At 49.2% G+C, this 16,694-nt stretch overlaps 1 protein-coding gene across 2 annotated transcripts in view; it reads left to right on the plus strand.

Annotated features, from left to right (window-relative positions):
• The first annotated feature begins 7 nt into the window (after positions 1-7).
• LOC121362730 (cat eye syndrome critical region protein 2) overlaps positions 8-16,694 on the plus strand; it is a 94,371-nt gene continuing 77,684 nt past the window's right edge. For both annotated transcript variants that reach the window (XM_041484499.1, XM_041484500.1), the window contains exon 1: positions 8-249. In XM_041484499.1, the coding sequence (XP_041340433.1) occupies positions 64-249 (186 nt within the window). In that variant the 5' untranslated portion in view covers positions 8-63. The remainder of the gene's footprint in view (positions 250-16,694) is intronic.

The following is a 16,694-nucleotide window of genomic DNA, read 5'->3' on the forward strand; positions in this document are numbered from 1 at the left end:
ACACGCAGCCGCCCGCGGAGTGAGGGAGGCAGCGACCGAGCGGGCGGACGGCGGCCGCGGGAGATGTGCCCGGAGGAGGACGGCGGCTGCGGCGGCGGCGGCGGCGGCAGCGTAGCCGGCACCGGTGGCCCCGAGGCGGCGGCTGCGGTGGCGCTGGACGAGCTCCGCTCCTGGTGGGAAGTCCCGGCCATCGCGCACTTTTGCTCGCTCTTCCGCACCGCCTTCCGCTTGCCGGACTTCGAGATCGAGGTGAGAACCCCGCGGACGCCGTGCCGCGTCCCGCCGGACAGCCCGCGGGCTGTGCCGCCGCTCCCGCGGCGCTCCCGCGGCGCCCCCGCTGCCCGGCGGGTCCCTCACGCCTCTCCCGCTGCCCCGGCCAGCCGCCGGATCCCGCCGTGATGCGGCGCGGGGCGTTCGCTCGGCTCGCGGCGGACCCGGCAACTTCCCCGTCGCTCCCGGGCGCGCTCGCAAACTTTCGGCGCGCCCGTCCCGGGCGGCGGCGGGCAGCAGCCCCCCGGCTCCGCGGCCGGCGGGGCGCACGGCGGGGGCGGCCGCGGGCGCACGGGGCCGGGCCGCATTGTTCCGCCGGGCCGGTGTCCGCACACAAAGGTGGCGGGGGGACGGACGCGGCACGGAGCCCGCCGTGGGTCCCCCGTGCCCAAAATGGTGGCGGCGAGAGGCGGGCCCGGCCCGGTAACCCCCCAGCTCCCCCGGGGGTACCGGCCGCTGCTCTTGGGGGGGTTTCCCCAGCCCGCTCCGGTCTGCCGGGCTCGGCTCCTTTTGTTGCGGGTGGGGGTCCCCACCTGGCCGGTGCCGCCGCGGGGTCCTGCCCAGCCTTTCTTCCGCATCCCGGCGAGGCCGGAGGGCTCCGCGGGGCAGCGCGCCGCTCATTGTGCGGCTCAGCGGAGCCGCCGGGGCACCGGCGGTGCCTTCACCACCGCCCCTGTGCCCCGCGGGGCGAACGCTCCCGGCTTTCGTACCTTCTGACCCGTTTTCTCCTGTAAGTTTCTTGTTTGGTTTTTCGGGGTTTTTTTTTCTGCTTGATTTTAATTCTTATTTTCGTGTGCGCCGCTAATGTCCCGTAAATATTTTGTGCGCCGGCTACAAATGTTACAAACAAAGTGTGTCCTGGTAGGAAATCTTTTGTGCTTGCCGTGAAAAGCTATTCTTGCCAGCGCGTTGGCAATAAACCGGGTGAATAACGTGGTGGCGTGTGTTTTTTAAAGACAGTAATTGCCCCGTGAATGCGAATTCCAAAGATGCTTAAAAGTTCAATGAGATGCGCGAAGCCCCAAAGAGCAAAAACTCCTCGAGCAGGATGTAGATTTCTGAAGAGGGGGAATCCCTTATGCGGTACGAAATCTTGAAAGGGGATAAGATCTCTCAATGATGCAACTTCTTGCGAAAGAGAACTCCCCTCCCCCTCCTATTGATGCCAAACCATTAAAGGGGGAGGCTCTCCGGGCCCAGCAGCGTAAAGTCTTGAAGGAACCTGAATTTACAATGATAAAAGGGCCAAGGCACTAGCCTTTCACCTTTGGAGGCAATTAGCATCTGGCTTGCTTCACAGCTGAAGTAAATGTGGGCTCCCCTTTGGTTCGAGGAGCACGCTTAGGCTGGGGGAGTTAACATCATCACTCGGAACAAATTAACTTGCTTTTTTTTGGGGGGGATGCCCGGGAGGAGGAGGAGAAGTGCGGGCGCGTGGGTGCTGGGGGTGTTGCAGAGCCGAAGCAGCACGCCGAAAACACCGTCCGAAAAACTCCGTGCACGTGGATGGCCCGCAGCCCTTGGCAGAAATGGGTTTTAAAGCATGGCGTTTGTCCGAGGGTCGGTGGAAATTGCGGTTGAAATCGGGATGCTGCGAGGGGACGGATGCGGCTGTCAGAGCTCTGCTCCTTTCGGGCACGTGGAGTGAATTTCCTTCTCTGCCGGAGTGTGAGCAGCTCGGCACAAGCGCTTTCAAAAGTTGCTGTTCCTTGAAGCTCACCATCTCCTTACCTCTTGCCTGGTGTAGCTGTTCCGCTCTCTCCACTGTTTTTGGGGATGTCTGGGAACAGATTTTTGCACAAAGAGCTTGCTCAAATAGTTCACGTCTTGAAATCAATGGCCAGCGATGGGAGTTACACTTTTTTTCTAAGAGTATTGCTCTGTGTGTTTTTGGTGTTTTTTTAATTTGTGCTTTATTTATCTGCATAAAGAAGATTTCTTCCACGGTTTTGGATGTAATAATACCAGTGCCCTTTCTGGCTGGTCTCACTGCTACCTCTGAGACATGCCTGAGTTTCAGGGGTGTCTGAATAAAATGAAAGTGACTATTCTTCTAGGGGTTTGTGGAGATGCCAGGATTTAAAACCATTTTAGGTGGAAATAAAACCGTAGCTGTCCATCAAAAAGTGAATCTGTGCGCATGTATGAATGGTGTTTTCTTGCTTTAGCTTTGGTAATTGTGGAGAGGTGTGCTTGGGGCTGAACACCATCGGATTGGGGTATGCCCCTTCCCTCGAAAGTTACTGCCCCTCATGAGTAACCCTGGGGTGATTGCCCCAGTGCATTTGGGCACAGAGTAAAACGGGTGCTTGGAGTGGATCTGTGAATGCAGAAGGAAAAATGGAGATCTCAAGCTCAGAGGGTTTCAGCTGGAGGACGCTCAGGCTCAAACCCCTTGAGCTTCACAGCTAATGTTTGTCCAGCTCTGCCCAGTATCTCTAAGGGATGCTCTTACAGTGGATGCAGCTGTCTTTTCTTGGATTTTCTCTTCTTCCTAGGAGGTGTCAGCTCCTCTGAGCTTAAATTCTGGCTGGTGGTGCTTTTCTTGCTGTTTTTCTGATACCAGTGTATCTCCAGGGAGGAATTTGGTGCTAAACTCTTACAACATCCTTACAAAAGGCAGAAGTTTTAAACAAGCCCTAATTCTGCTTGAAACAAATATCCCCTGCTCTCACTCTCCCTCCAATTTCAGCAGGCAAGTCAGGTTAAGGTTTCACTGCTGCCATCCCTGCAGTCCTCAAATGAGACAAAGCCTGATCTTCCAATTTGTGGTGTTCTATTGGTCATTTTTAAAAAGCTTTGGGTATTTTTTTGGGGGGGGGGGGGTTTACCCTTATACCCCCCCTACCCCTTCCCCCCTGATATTTTTTTTCTTCTGCCGGGTTTCTCCATAGCTAGCTGGAAGGCTCTGTAATGATAGGCCATCTGGACCTGTCCTCCTGTGCTGAGCAGATTTGATGAGGGTATTTGAGAAGTTTGGGGCCTTTAGTAGTTTAGAGAGGCAGAATGGAGCTATTTTTTTTCTTTTTTCCCCTTCCTTTTCACTTTTTAAATGCAAACCCTTTACCCTATACTTATTGGCTCGAAAGAAGCTTCCAGCCTTCCAGATGTGGGACTGCCATCAGCAGCTGGATGGCAGAAACCCGGGAATCAAATGTTTTCATTTTCTTTTTGCTGGACCCGTGCAAAGCCAGAGACTGCAGGGGAAGGGGTGTCCAACGAGAAAGAGGAGCATCCATCAGGCTGGACTCTGGGCATTGTTTGGGGAGGGGGTGGGCACAGCTGGCCTTCAGGCTGGCTCTGGCAGATGCAGGCGCCTGGGTTCCTCTTTTTAAATCTCTGCTGCAGGAGCATCACCCGGCAATGGACTCAGGAGGGGTTCAGCTACCGCCAGCAGGTCAAAAGTTCAGTGGGACAGAAGCGGGTGCTTCGGGACGTGTTCAGCTTCATGCTGTGTTTTTACATGGATCTGAGGATGGTAGAGAGCACTTCTGCCTTCTGGGGTGGGTTGGCTTTTTTTTTTTTCCCCCTTCCTCCCCTTTTAAATGGCTGCCTTGTCAGCCATCTGCTGTACAAAACTTGCGTGCCACTTCAAAAGTGGTCTTTGGGTTGTGTTGGCTCGGTTGTCATGGCGTATTTCTTGGTGGTTTGTAGAATCGCAGAATGGGTAAGGTTGCAAGGGACCACACTGAGTCATCTGATCCAACCTCTCTGCATCACACTAATCTGCATCAGGGGGTTTGTCCTTACCTACTCTAACAGCACTGTAGCAGGAGGAGGTGTGGCCGTGTGGGGCACATCATTTTTTTTTTGGTTGTCATTGCCTTGATGGACAGAAAGGATGCTTCCCAGCGTCAAGTTAGTGCAGGTGATGATAGGTAGTGATTTATATCCCTCTTCAAGACTTTACTGTAATGTGGGACACCTCTTGTGTCAGAGTATCTCCTGGCCGTGTGCCCTTCCCCTGTGCAACTGAAATGTCCTCCTGGCAGCTGTGGGGATTGTTTGTATCGAAAATATTGGGAGAATATTTAACGTTTTTAACCGTATTTCAGCACAGCTTGAAAATGCTGGACAGGAGCCAGTGTGGTGTGGCCACCCAGCTCCTTGGCATGTGCTCTCAGGAGCTGTGGACTCCAACATTTAGGAACTTCTACCTGGGTAGGTCGAGAGGTGGTTGACTTTCCAGAACGTGCTTGGAAATAGTCAAAACATTGTTGTTAACTTAGTTTATTTGGAAAAGGGGGGAAAAGCCACATTACACAGGGAAAACATAAATCTTTTCCTGTGGTTTTTAAAAGCACCTTTGGGCAAATTGCCTCTGCTGTTAACTTCACTACGGCTTTAAGATGCTTTTCCTTGCCTCTTGCCCCTTCCTAGCACTTCAGGCTCTGGCTCTGCCTTTAGGTACATTCCTCCCACCCACAGGCAGGGAGGGCACTGCTGCTCTTGCCTACCTTTTTCCTTCTCTGGTGTGGTATCTCCGTGCAGGTCCTTGAACAGGCTCCTTCTGTCAGGAATGTTATGTGGCTGTTAGAAACCAGCAGCTGCTGCTGCTCCCCCGGGTCCCCCAGGAGGAGGAAGAGTGTGGAGAAGGGGAGAGCAGAGAACAGGGTTTCTTCTATCTGTGCAAACTGGATGCAGCTTTAAAAGAAAAAAAAAAATTAATGTGTTAAACAGCGTGTTAGAATTTTAATGCTTTGAAAGGAATTTTTCCTAGTGAGGGCAGGATGGCCAAATATGCTCTGACCTCCACTGTGGTATCATGTTAAGTCCTGCTGAAAATTCTCTGTGGATCCCCTTGCTCTGCCCTTTGGGTGTGTCCCTTTAGATCCATGCCACCAAAATGGCACAACCTTCCTGTTCTGTGGCTTGTATGGGGTTAATTACACAGACAGTAGGGTTTGGTACCCAGGTACAGCCTCCACCTCTCTGTAGCTGTTGGGGTCTGGTGCTGCATTCTGGTTGGTATTACAGTAGCACATAAAATATCTACTGGTGCCTCATCCTGCTCTGTGGTAGTTGAGATGGTCAGGTGGTTTCTGATCAGAAGAATTTAAAATCTAAGTAAGATCAATGCATCAAGAAGGTGCTGCAAGCTGATGAAAGTGTTGGTGAATTCATGTAGGTCGGCTAAGTTTGTTGAGGGTAGTTCTGAGTTTAAATGCCTTTTCAGTAGAATAGTTCAGTCATTAGGATGTCCATCCCTCCTGCCATTTGCCTGATCACAGTAGGCAACATTAAAGTGGAAGGCAGTGGGCAGTGACTGAAGCAACAGCAAACAATAGATCTGCTGACTAAAACTTCCCTCTTGTGTGAAGCACCTTGCTTTAGAAAAAAAACACATTGAGGAAAGGTAGAGTAACTGGCAGTGCAGGGAGGGGTGCTGTACAGAGAGTAGACAGGGTTGGAAAAGATTGTCGATTCACATATACTGAAAAGACAGTGTTGGTCCTGCTGTGTGGAGAAACCCATTTGTGGGCCACTGTGTGATTTGGGTTATGCACTAAGGTCACTCTGGGATGGCTCTGCTTCCCCTGGGCAGCATCAGCTTCATCCGAGGGGGTGAGCTGGGTGTTTGTTGTTTAAAAAACCAAACAAAATCAAGGGCCAGTACTGGTTTTATTCCTTCTGTCCCATCTGTTGTTTGGTGCAGTTGCTGCAGTGCCCCATCCCTCTCCCCATATTTGTTCCAGCACCACTTCTTCCATTGCTGCTTTTGCTGTCTTGGTTATTCTGTGTGTAATAGAATCGTTAACACTCTACATGTCAGTGCTGGGCTCTAGAGTTCATTGAGATTAATGGAGGGGGGAGGCAGAGAGATGCTTCTCAGAGCTGCTGTTTCAAGTGGTCTGCAAATTGGAAAGCAGTTTCCATTTCAAATGCAAGTCACATCTTTCCCAACTGTAGATATTAAACTTTTACACAAGTGTTTACATTTTATATAATGATACTCTAGTGTAATTGGATTAAAAAAATAAAATCAACAAACAAACAAAAAACCCCACACCAAAAACAAACCAGAAAAAAACCCAAAATAACAACCACAACAAAAAAATAAGGAATAGGTAGTTCAGGAGGCTGATACATGAGTTAAAATGTTATCTTAAGCCTGTGAAAAGAAACAAGTAGTGACTGCACGAAGCCAAAGGGTGTCTGGACAATGGATAAGGAAGGTTATTTTGACAGCAACATTTTGAATGGATCTGAGTTAGGTGACAGGGGAGTTGTGGAATGACGGTAGCAGTAGAAGGGAGAAGGGAAGGAGGAGCACGATAAGAATTTCGGAGATTTGATGGAGCACATGGAGCCTGATATTCCAGATTTTATGTGGTGTTTGTATAGGCAATTCTTCTGCTGGCACAGCTGACACTGAAAATCATGCCTGGTGTTAGCTGAAGTGTTTGTGTACCCACAAGTTTAACAGTTTAAGCTGAGTTTATTTTAAGACCGATTTAAGATAATCAGGTGCAAGTCTTTCCCCACTAGAAAAAAAAAACAAAACATAATAGTTTGTGCAGGAACTTAAATATGACTTTGCAGTTTGCTTTGTTTAAGAAGACCCGAGTACCACAAACAAACCTGTGCCAATTCAATCAACCGATTTAAACTTCTGTACAGCGCATCTAAATCGGGCCTCGGAAGTTTTTCTTTGTGGAATTTGCTCTAACCAGACCAGCTAAAAGTAACACCTTTAAAGTGTTGCAGCTTTATATGTAGACCTGCTTAACTGTGGTCTTTCTCTCCCAGCACATAATGCCGGCAGAGCTGTGCCATTCTGCCCCTGGCATCTGTTAAGTGCCTGCATGAAGGGTGAAGAATTAACTTTTGTAATGGCAATGGATGCTTTCATAGACTTCTTTCAGGCAAAAATCTCCTCCAGAAGAGAGCTATGGGTAGAAATGACAACAGCCAAGGAGTTAAAATTCCTGAATTGAAAGTTTATCATGTAAGCATTATTGTAGGTATGTATGAATTTTTTTTAAAAAAAATTTTCCCCCCCCTCCTCGTTACCAGAAGCAACAGCATCTGCTGTGGTGGTGGGAACAATGCAGCCTAGTGATTCCTCCTTCCTTACAGTAGAGAATCCTGTTAAACACACAAGGCTGTGCCTCAGAGTGTATCCTTTCAGCAGGCTTGTTCCTTTTAATGGGTGCCCATTCCTGGGGTCTCCATTGTTTCACCAACAATAGCACTAGGGGCAGCTGATTTGGTTGACAGAAAATGCGTTAATTTAACAGATCTATTCCCTTTAGCCGGTCTCCTTCCTATTGTGCCCCAGTTCTCCCCCAGTTCCTGGGGAGGAGGGCCTCGGGAGCAGGGTCTGTTAGGTGGAAGGCTCCTGCAATTAGGAGGGGTTTGCAGCCTTTTGTGTGAGGAACAGAAAACAGCTGATGAGGAGAAGTGGGGAGAGTGCAGTTTGCTTGCTGCCAGAACACTGATTTTTCTGCTTTTTGGGGAGGGCCTTACAAGGGATGGGGGAATAACTCGACGCTAGGAGCTGATGGCAGTCAAGGTCTTTGCTTTGCTCAGAGGTGGTCTTGCAGCCCAATGTGGCAACGCCAGCAAGGCAGTGCTGGCTCAACTTCTTGACAAACTCTTTATATTCTCTAAATGCTTAGCTAAAACACCAGCTTCCCACTGGAAAAGCAAAACTGCTGGTATTATCTGGGGTAGGACTGCAGAGAGCTGGCTGGGGAGGCAGTATATAAAGTTAACACCAAATTACTTGAAATGTGAGGGGCGTAATGGTCCTCAGGGACCCTTTCCCTGGGCTGGGCCACCAGTTTAGCATGGTTTTAGGACTGGTCTGGTTTAAACAGTGCAGGCTCTTCACCCTTGGGTGCACTTAGACAGGTTCAGCTCTTCCCTGCAGTAACTCAGCTTGGTTCAGTAACAGAGGGGGGTGTCTCTGTTGGTTTTTACATCAGTGTGGTCAAACAGACACATCCAGCCCGGTGGGAAGGAGGGTGCATGCACTGCTGAGGGGGCAGTGGAACACGAAGCTCTTCTGCTCCTGGGGGCTGCCGGCTGCCAGAAAGATCTTGGCTGCCAGAAGGAAGATCTCGCTCCCTTTCAAGCCCTCGCTTCAGCCACGCTTCTGACTCTGTGGTTTGCCCCTTTCCTGGCAGCATCCCAGCTGCTCGCTGGGTCCTGGCTGGGTTTTTGTGGGGGTTGTAGGTCTGTGGTGGGAGCAGCACCTCCTGCTTTTGGTGCTGCAAGCTGCCGGCTCAATCCGCCGTGGCTCTTGAAACTCTAGCCGTAGTTTAGTTCTGGTTGCTGGGGCTGGTGGTGTAAAAGGAGCTCTGGAGGGTCTTTTTCCTCCTCTTTGGTAAAGCTGTTAATTCTCTGGCTCCTTCTCTCTAGCTAAGCCTGCTGTAAAGGGGCCAGAGCTTTGTATGGCCAAAGGGTTGGAAGGCAGACCTAGCATTCTCCTTTCTGCTGAGCCCTGTATGTAGGGAGTTGTGTGGCAGCAAAAATATTTGTATATCCATAACACAAGGCAAAGAGGGTTGTGGTTGGAGGTGGTTTTTTTGGTTGTTTTTTTCTTGCTTAGTTTTTTTTTGTTTGTTTTAGGAGGCAAAGGGTGAGAGTTCACTTAAAGAGCTTGACTCTTAATAGAGCTTGTCATTGTCGCTAATATAAAACAAATGATGAGCATGGGAGAGGAGTCAAAGGCTCCCTCTTCTGGTGTTCTGGGAAGGTTCAAATACTGAAAAATAAGCAAGGGAAAAGACCCCTTCCGTGCTTTCTTGTGATATTTTGTGACCTCACTTAGGCCTAACCCTTACTGGCCCACCACATAAGTCTCTTCTTGTCCCGTAAATACACAACCTTAATGGCTCTCAGTGGAAGTGAAATACATTTTCAAATGCAGAATATGTTGCACTTGTTAGTAAAAGTGAGTCCTGGGTTCAGAAGGGTTCCCAATCTGAGCATGGAAAATGGCAGCCCTGCATGTCCCTGCTTGTGACGTTTCTCAGTGCTTCCCTTTGCTTCTCCTCTTTACTGCAACCTCCTCTTGCAATGATAATGTCATTTGTGTCCCGTGCATTTCCCAGGTCACATGTGTGCATTGGCATGTAAACATGTTTGGGATGATTGGAATGGCCAAGTATGCTGAGCACTCCCTCTGGGAAAGCCTGTCTGTCCAAGGCTCTGGCACTGCTGTCGCTTTAGGTTGAGTCAGTCCAGAACTCAAAACTTATTAGTGGTTGATTGATGGAGAAATGTGCACAAGAAGTAACAGTTTGTCGGGAATTTTAGATGAATTTTCTAAAAGCCATTATATAAAGTGTAGTACCTCTGAAATTAATAAGATTTCAGAGCATTAGAGAAAGGACTTTTTTTCCTTTAGTATTTTTTTCTTCACTGGAGAGCTGGCCATCATGGGGCTTATTTTTCCCTGTGTTGTTAGTGTGGACTCCTGAGCAGTGTCTGGTGGAACCTGAGGACATCAATTCTCAACCTCCTTTCCAGGGCAGCATCTCCTGCCACTGTCAGGGCTGCCAGCAAAACTGCTCACCCGGATTAAAAACTTTTCTCCAAAGTGAGCTGTGCCTCACCAGAAGCAGTTCCCCCAGCCAGCTCCCTCCACAGCCCCACAAAAGGGCTGTACCAGGATGACTGAAGCAGTGGCACAGGAATGGAAACAGGCAGCAGGGAGGGGAAGGGCTTTTTATAGCTGACACTTCTGCTGAAAGAAACGCTTATCGCACTGGGAGCAGGTGGAGAGAGCCTGCACAGGTAACAAGAGGTCATGCAGCAATGAGGGCACCTGGGGAAGAAACCTTATCAGCAAGACCCTCCCTGAAAGGGTTTTGGGTTGTATCAAGCCTTGGTACATTTCTTTTTTCAAGTGAGCGTTCTGGTTAGAAAAGTTTTAATTTGCAGTTAGGTGGTGAGCCTTTAAATTGTTGATTCAGTCCTGAATGTGCAGCTGAAATCAGTTAAACTTCACTGTAGCTGAGAGTTTTGCACAAAACCAGAGTAGTGAAAAATTCTTTTTGAGAAAATTCAGGCTTTCTCTAAAAAAAACGAAACAAAACAATTTCCCACAGAGAAAAGGGTTTCTCTGTGGCTCTGGTCGCCCAGCAATGCAGATATCTATCCATCAGGATTTGTTTGCCTGTGCTGAAGAGGCTGGAGCAGCCTGCCTTGTCGGACAGGGCAGCCATGTAGAATAAACAGGGAATAGCAGTCTCCATTTCCTTTCTTTCAGCCTGATACAAGGTGCAGAGGCACTGAAGACTATTTTGCCCTTAAGATAATTGTGAGTTGGAGAGGATCAAAGGGCTTGAGGGGGCTTTTTTGGTTGAAAGGGGATTTTCTCCATGGACAGCTGCAGTAGTGCATTAGTAGTGCAATGGATTATCTTTCCATGATCTGTAGGATCTCAACCAGCTATCGAGGGGCCCCACTGAAGGCTGCTGCTTGGGGGAGGCAGAGTGAAAGTCTCCTCTAGCAGGGAGACCTGTAATGCCTGAGAGCTCGGACCACTTGACTCCCCCTGCCCCAGCAGGGTGGGTGGTGCTGGATATTCTTAGACTGCAGATAGTGCTGGGGGCATGAGGAAAGGGGACCCAGCTCTCAGTCACGACTAAATGCAGCTGATGCCCTGCATCCACCCTGCTCTCCAGTGGAAGTGCTTATTAAGGAATGTGAGAAGCTGATTCCAGCTGCTGTGGCATCCCCTAAAGGGAAATGTGTAATTTGGGAGGGTGTTGCGAGTCCCTTGGTGGAACAAACTGCTCTCTGTAGTAAACATCTGACCTGCCAACTGCCCGGACTTTGTCATTTTGGGAAGTTTTGGATGATGGCTGATCTGCAAATAGCTGTGGCATTGAGAGGGTGTCCCTGCACATGCCTGGATGGGTATCTGTATCCTTGCTCTGCACTGGAGGGAGGCAACACATCTGGCCTGACTGTGGCAAGGGTGGCAAGAGGGGATGGGACAGAGCTTGGTGCTATCAGAGGTGGAGATCAGGTCATGCTGTGCCTCCCTGACCTGGTTTCAGGGCCCGGGGATGAGGGGGCTGGAATGTGCAGGGCGGCAGAGCTGTCAAGGAATGCGGGTTCCCAGGTGGCCGGGTCCCCAGGTGGCCACTTCAGTGCTTGGGCTCAAATTGCATCTGTGCTGGTTAATGAGTGCTGGGGCAGCCCTGCCCCGCCAGGTCCTCCTGTGCACACCTCCTCAGGGATGAGTGGGATGCCAGCAGGACAGGGGTGACCACAGCATTTTGTGGGGCGTTAAACTCACCCTCCCAGCACTTTTAGATTTTTCAGTTAACTTTAATGATGGAAGCTTTATGGCCTTTTGGTTGGTTGGGGTTTTTTGGGACTAGTGAAACACAAGATGGGATGAACCCAGCTTTGGATTTCAGGGCTGAGTGGCTTTTTGGGACAGGCAGTTAGAAAGCCTTGTCTTTATTTGTAAGCAGGTTTCAGAATTTAAGGGCCACCATATGATGTTGTGTTGTTTTTCCTTGGAGTTGCAACTACAGTTTATAATCATTGCCTAGTCCTTAGCCAGTTGGCAGGGAGACTGCTGTGAAGGGATTGATTATTAGTGAATGCTTCACCATGCTGTCCAAGCCTGACTTTCTTGCTCTAACCAGTTTCCTTCAGTTGGAATGGCTGTAGTCAGCAGAGGGAAGGGAGGGAGATGTGTCTCTTCCCTCTCAGCAGCGCTGTTTCTTGTTCATGGGATGTATTCAGGATAAGAAGGGTCAACAGAAAGTGTCAACACTTGAGCATTCTCATAGAAAGCCAGCTGGCTGGCTGGCTGCTGGGGACTGCTCACAATTTTTCTGCTTCCTCTTGTGATTCTCTCAGTGTTTGTTTTCGGAGTGGTGACTTAAAACTAGCCCTGTTTGGTGGGAGCATCCTGGAAGCTCCGCCCTTTCCCTGGGAGAGGCACCGACAGAGTGGAAACATAATCAGGAAGACGATCTGGAGCTCAGAAAGGCGAAGACACGCTGGCAGCTGTGGCAATTGAAGATGAGTTAGGGTTTAAACTGGCAGTGAGGACACACGCAAGCACAGAGGCAGCAGCGCAGGCTGCAGCTTGGGCAGCAACATCTGCCAGGCTCCTTGGATAGGAGCTGGGATGGTTTGGTCGTGCTGAGCCACATCCTGCTGCAGCTCCTCTGATAAACCTGGGCTAGCTAATTAGAAGCTAGGATGTGTGCAGCTGTGCACAAAGCAGCTGTACTGGAGTAGCTGGTGCTGCTGTTTGGGAAAGGGAGTTTGAGCTGGGTCTGGGCAGGGGTGGTTTGTGAGGAAGGGGAGGTGTGTGTCAGGCTTGGGCTGGGCTGCCCATCCCACCCTGCTACGCTTAGGCTGAACAGCAGCAACTGGAAGAGGGCAGCTGAGCTAATGATTAAAAGGTGGAGGGATGAAAGACTCCACACCAGGTCTTGGAAGTATGATCCTAACCCTCTGCTTGTCTCCTGCTTTCCTCCCCCACTCCCAAAGCCCCTCTTGGGCTGTGTGGAAGTGTCCCAGTTCTTGCAGCTGTGTTAGTTGTAATGGGTCATTTAGTCCTGAAATCCCTGTTTAAAAGGGGCAAGTCCTCGCCTCGTGTGACAGCTGCCGCCTTGCACTTTTCCCCAGGCTGGAAATAACTGCATATGACACAGGAGCAGCCCGTGGCATGGGGGAGGGAGGAAGGTTTCTGGCTTCCTCTTAGTGCTGTAATGGCTTTGCTGTGTGCCTGCTCTCCCATGTGGACCATAGCAGAGCCATGCCCCACATATTGAGCAGATCTCTCAGCTGGCAGTGCCCAGGCAATGCCCTTAACAGCCTGGCACTCTCCAGGCTCTAGACTGGAGCCCTCCTGTGCATCTGGGAGCAGGACAGAAGGGATGTGAGGTGGTGGTGGTGGTGATGCTTGCCTGGAGCATCAGGGAGCCTCGCTGCTCCAGAGGCAGGGACAAGGAGAGGGAAGGTGGGAATGTTTCTGCTCCCTGCTCCTCTCTTCGAAATCCAAAGCCTTGAGCCCATGGAAACCTGGCCAGCTTTTCCTTCCAGCTGAAGGGCTGTCTCCTGATTGGAATGACAGCTTTGAACTGGAAGACATTATTTCATTAGCGTGCTAATCAGATACAGAGATTACCTGATTGGCTACTTAATAATTAAATGAAGTTGCCTGTAATTCTTTGAGCACACACAGAACTAATTAAATTAACCCTTCACTGCCCTGCATGCCTGGGATGCACTTGTGTGAAATGGAGAGGGCAGCTTCCCCAATGTGGGGACTGTGATCAGAAGAGGGTGGTGGTCATGAAGCAGGCACTGCAGGACTGCCAGAGTGGTCTTATCAGGAGCCTGGAGAGGAGAAGATGATGCACTCTTGTACCCTTTCACTTTAATTTGGCACACCTGGTATGTGATCAGTGTGTCTGGCAATGGGCTACCAACAGATCCTGTGTCCAAATAGCCAAAAGAATGCACTGGGCTCATGGAGTTGATGCCAAGGCATGTGCAGAAACCCATCCCATCACCTAGGATCACCTGGTGAGAAGCAGAGAGAAGGAAAACCTGCACTTTACAGTTTTTTTGGAGAGACAGGCAAACGGAGACCTGAAGATGTTCTCCTGTACTTTTGAAGCATTATTCTTCCCTGTCCTCACTGGCACGCAGGCACAAGCCAGGTTTTTTCCTTGCATTTGGCAGGATTCCACCAATTCAACTGGTTGACCACCTATTTCTCTCTACTCCTGCAGTGTCTGCTCCAGGAATTGCACTTTGCACATGCTCACAAGGGTGTATTTCCGACAGCTTGAGGAGGACACAGAAGTCATGTCACTGCCATAACTTTCTTTTATTATAGATTTAAAAAAAAAGAGTGAAAATAGCAATGAAAGAAAGTCTCCTTGTGTTCTCCAGCCCCTGTGCTATGCCCAAGCTTTCAGCTTCTGTAATGCTAGAGGTGTGGCAGTTTGAAATTGATAGTGAAAGGCTGATTTTTATAATGTGTGAGAGAATTGTTACCGTGTTGAAGACACTCTGTGTTTGATCATTTCATTGCTAGGGTGAAGAGCTAGCATCTATAATTTTTTGTATCCATTTTTAGTGCTAAGCACTGGGTTGAGGCAACAGAAAAGCTACCTTATAATAATGAAGAGTTAGCATCTATAATTTTTTTGTGTCCATTTTTAGTGCTAAGCACTGGGTTGAGGCAACAGAAAAGCTACCTTATAATAATCCAACTCCCTTCCCTTGCTGCTGCCACTGTCTCCTTCTAGACTTTGCCCATACATGTTAAAATGAAACTGTCAAATTAAGCACATTTCACTGTCATCCAGAGCTAAACTTGGCAGAGAAGAGCCCTTGGACCTTCTGGCCTAAGTTAACCACGGCTGGCTTCAGCTACCCCAGTAAGGAATTGCTGTGGCATGCAGAACAGCTTTCCCCTTCCCCGTGGTCCATGTTGCTGACTCTGTCCTCTTTTTCCCTGAAGATTGGTTGTAGCAGCAGTGTCCTTGGAGCCAGCAGAGGGATAAATATCTCGAGCCACTGCTTTGTCTTTAAAATCTGGCTTCCACATGACAGGCAGCCCAAAATGCTTTCGAAAACAGGTCAGGAGGCAGAAGAAAACAGGGAGGATGGGAAACAAAAGGGCAGCTTTCAGGGTAATTAGATGGTTTCAGTGCTCCTTCTGGCAGGGAGCATTCGCTGGTGAGACATGACCCCCTGTGCTGACTCCCTACAGATGTGGGTGTGCTGGCAGGGCTTGAAGGAAGAGCAGAGAGAACAGCCAGTGAGCTTTGGTATGTCCTTGTGTCCCTACTGATCTCTGAGATTTAGCATCTCCACTTCCAAGCTCTCCTCACAAGCAAACCGTTGCTGTCCTTCCTCCAGTCCCCTCTGCCTCCCTGGGTCAGTCCCAGGTCTGGGATTCCCACCTGTGACTCCCAGGCAGGGTCTCTGGGAAGGTGCTTGTCCCCATTTTATGAGCCATGGGTCTTAAAAGTGTTTGGGGGAGGCAGGGAAGGTGGGTACAGTGCATGCGACATCAAGCTGGAGCCCAGGTACAGCTAGGCTTTATAATTTTATAATTTTATCAATAGTTATATATTATTGATATAATATATCAATATATTGATATTTGCTGGTGTCTTGTAAAAGGGCAGTAAGTAAGGCTGGTGGATCTGCGTCTGGGCTGTTGCTGCAGTAGAAAGCTGTTCTCAGAGATTTCTGAAACAAAGGGTATTCCAGTGTGTGGTGGAAGTGGCCATTTAAACACATCTGACCGTAAAGATGCTCTCTTGGAGCAATTTCGATATCAGAGCTCGTGGGACTCATCCTGTGGGCAAAATCCTGCTCCATCAGACAGAGCCTGAATGCTGGAGATTGGGCTTGGGGATGGAGCTCAGGGAGGCTTTTTACCTCTTGTGTCCTCCCCTTTGTTTTTGTTTATGGGTTTACAAAGTCAGATTAGCATTTCAATGGTGGAGGCAAAGCCCTGGGGCAGTAGTGGAAGGCAGCCTGGTTCAGCAGGTTTGGGATTACTGCTCCTTTCCCAGCAGCAGTGAGGAGCAAAGCCCGAGGCTTCTCCCTGCTGGGAATGCACCCAAGCTGCAGCTACCCCTCCAGCGTGTCTCAAGGTAGATGGGCAGTGTCACCGGGAAGGGTAATTAGCCTTCTTTTCAGGCAAGGATAATTGTTTTATTATTTTAAATAGTAGCACAAGTTCTGAAGGAATAAAAAAAATAACCCCCTAAGAGCTCTCAGTCCAGAAGCTGTTCGCTTTTTCTGGTTGTAGCTGCTGGTCAAATAGGTGTTGCCTGTCCACAAGCTTGGCTTTGCTGTAATCCTGGGATCTCAGAATCCAGAGCCCTTTTACTTTAGTAAAACAGTAAAAGAGAAGTCTGTACCCCTTTCTCTGTCAGACATAATGCTGTACTCAGTCACACAGGTGCAAATTTAGGGCAGGTCCAGTGGGTTCAAGTCAATGTACTCCAAACTCTTGTTTTAATTGCAGAAGGTAGTGTCTCTTCTGAAACCAAAATTTTCTCTTTTGGCTGTTCTGTGTTTGTTCGCCAGAGCTGGCTGCTGCTCCATGCAGTGCCCAATCCATGTGCTGAGAATGCATGGCATGGGAACAGGCTTAGGTGCTCCTGCAATGCAAGACTCTTGCATGTGGTTGAGCTTGCAAACTTGCATTCACACAAGAAGCTTAAAGAACACGTATTTTAAGCATAAGAACTTATTTGTGTTTATTGCTGCTTTATTCTGAAGAAAATGTGAAGATCTTTTTGAAATGTTCCCCCAGTTTGATTAAGTTGTTCATATGGCTTTTCTCCCCATGTGCAATGATGGCACTGTATTCTTTCTTGGAAGACTCTGAAAAAATCTTCTCAGCTTGTAGCTATTAACAAAAAGGAATCTGACTCTGTGTAAAAAAAAAAAAAAAAAAA

The sequence above is a fragment of the Pyrgilauda ruficollis genome, unplaced genomic scaffold (genome assembly GCF_017590135.1).
Source record: "Pyrgilauda ruficollis isolate IOZ18807 unplaced genomic scaffold, ASM1759013v1 scaffold66, whole genome shotgun sequence".
Taxonomy (NCBI): Eukaryota; Metazoa; Chordata; class Aves; order Passeriformes; family Passeridae; genus Pyrgilauda; species Pyrgilauda ruficollis.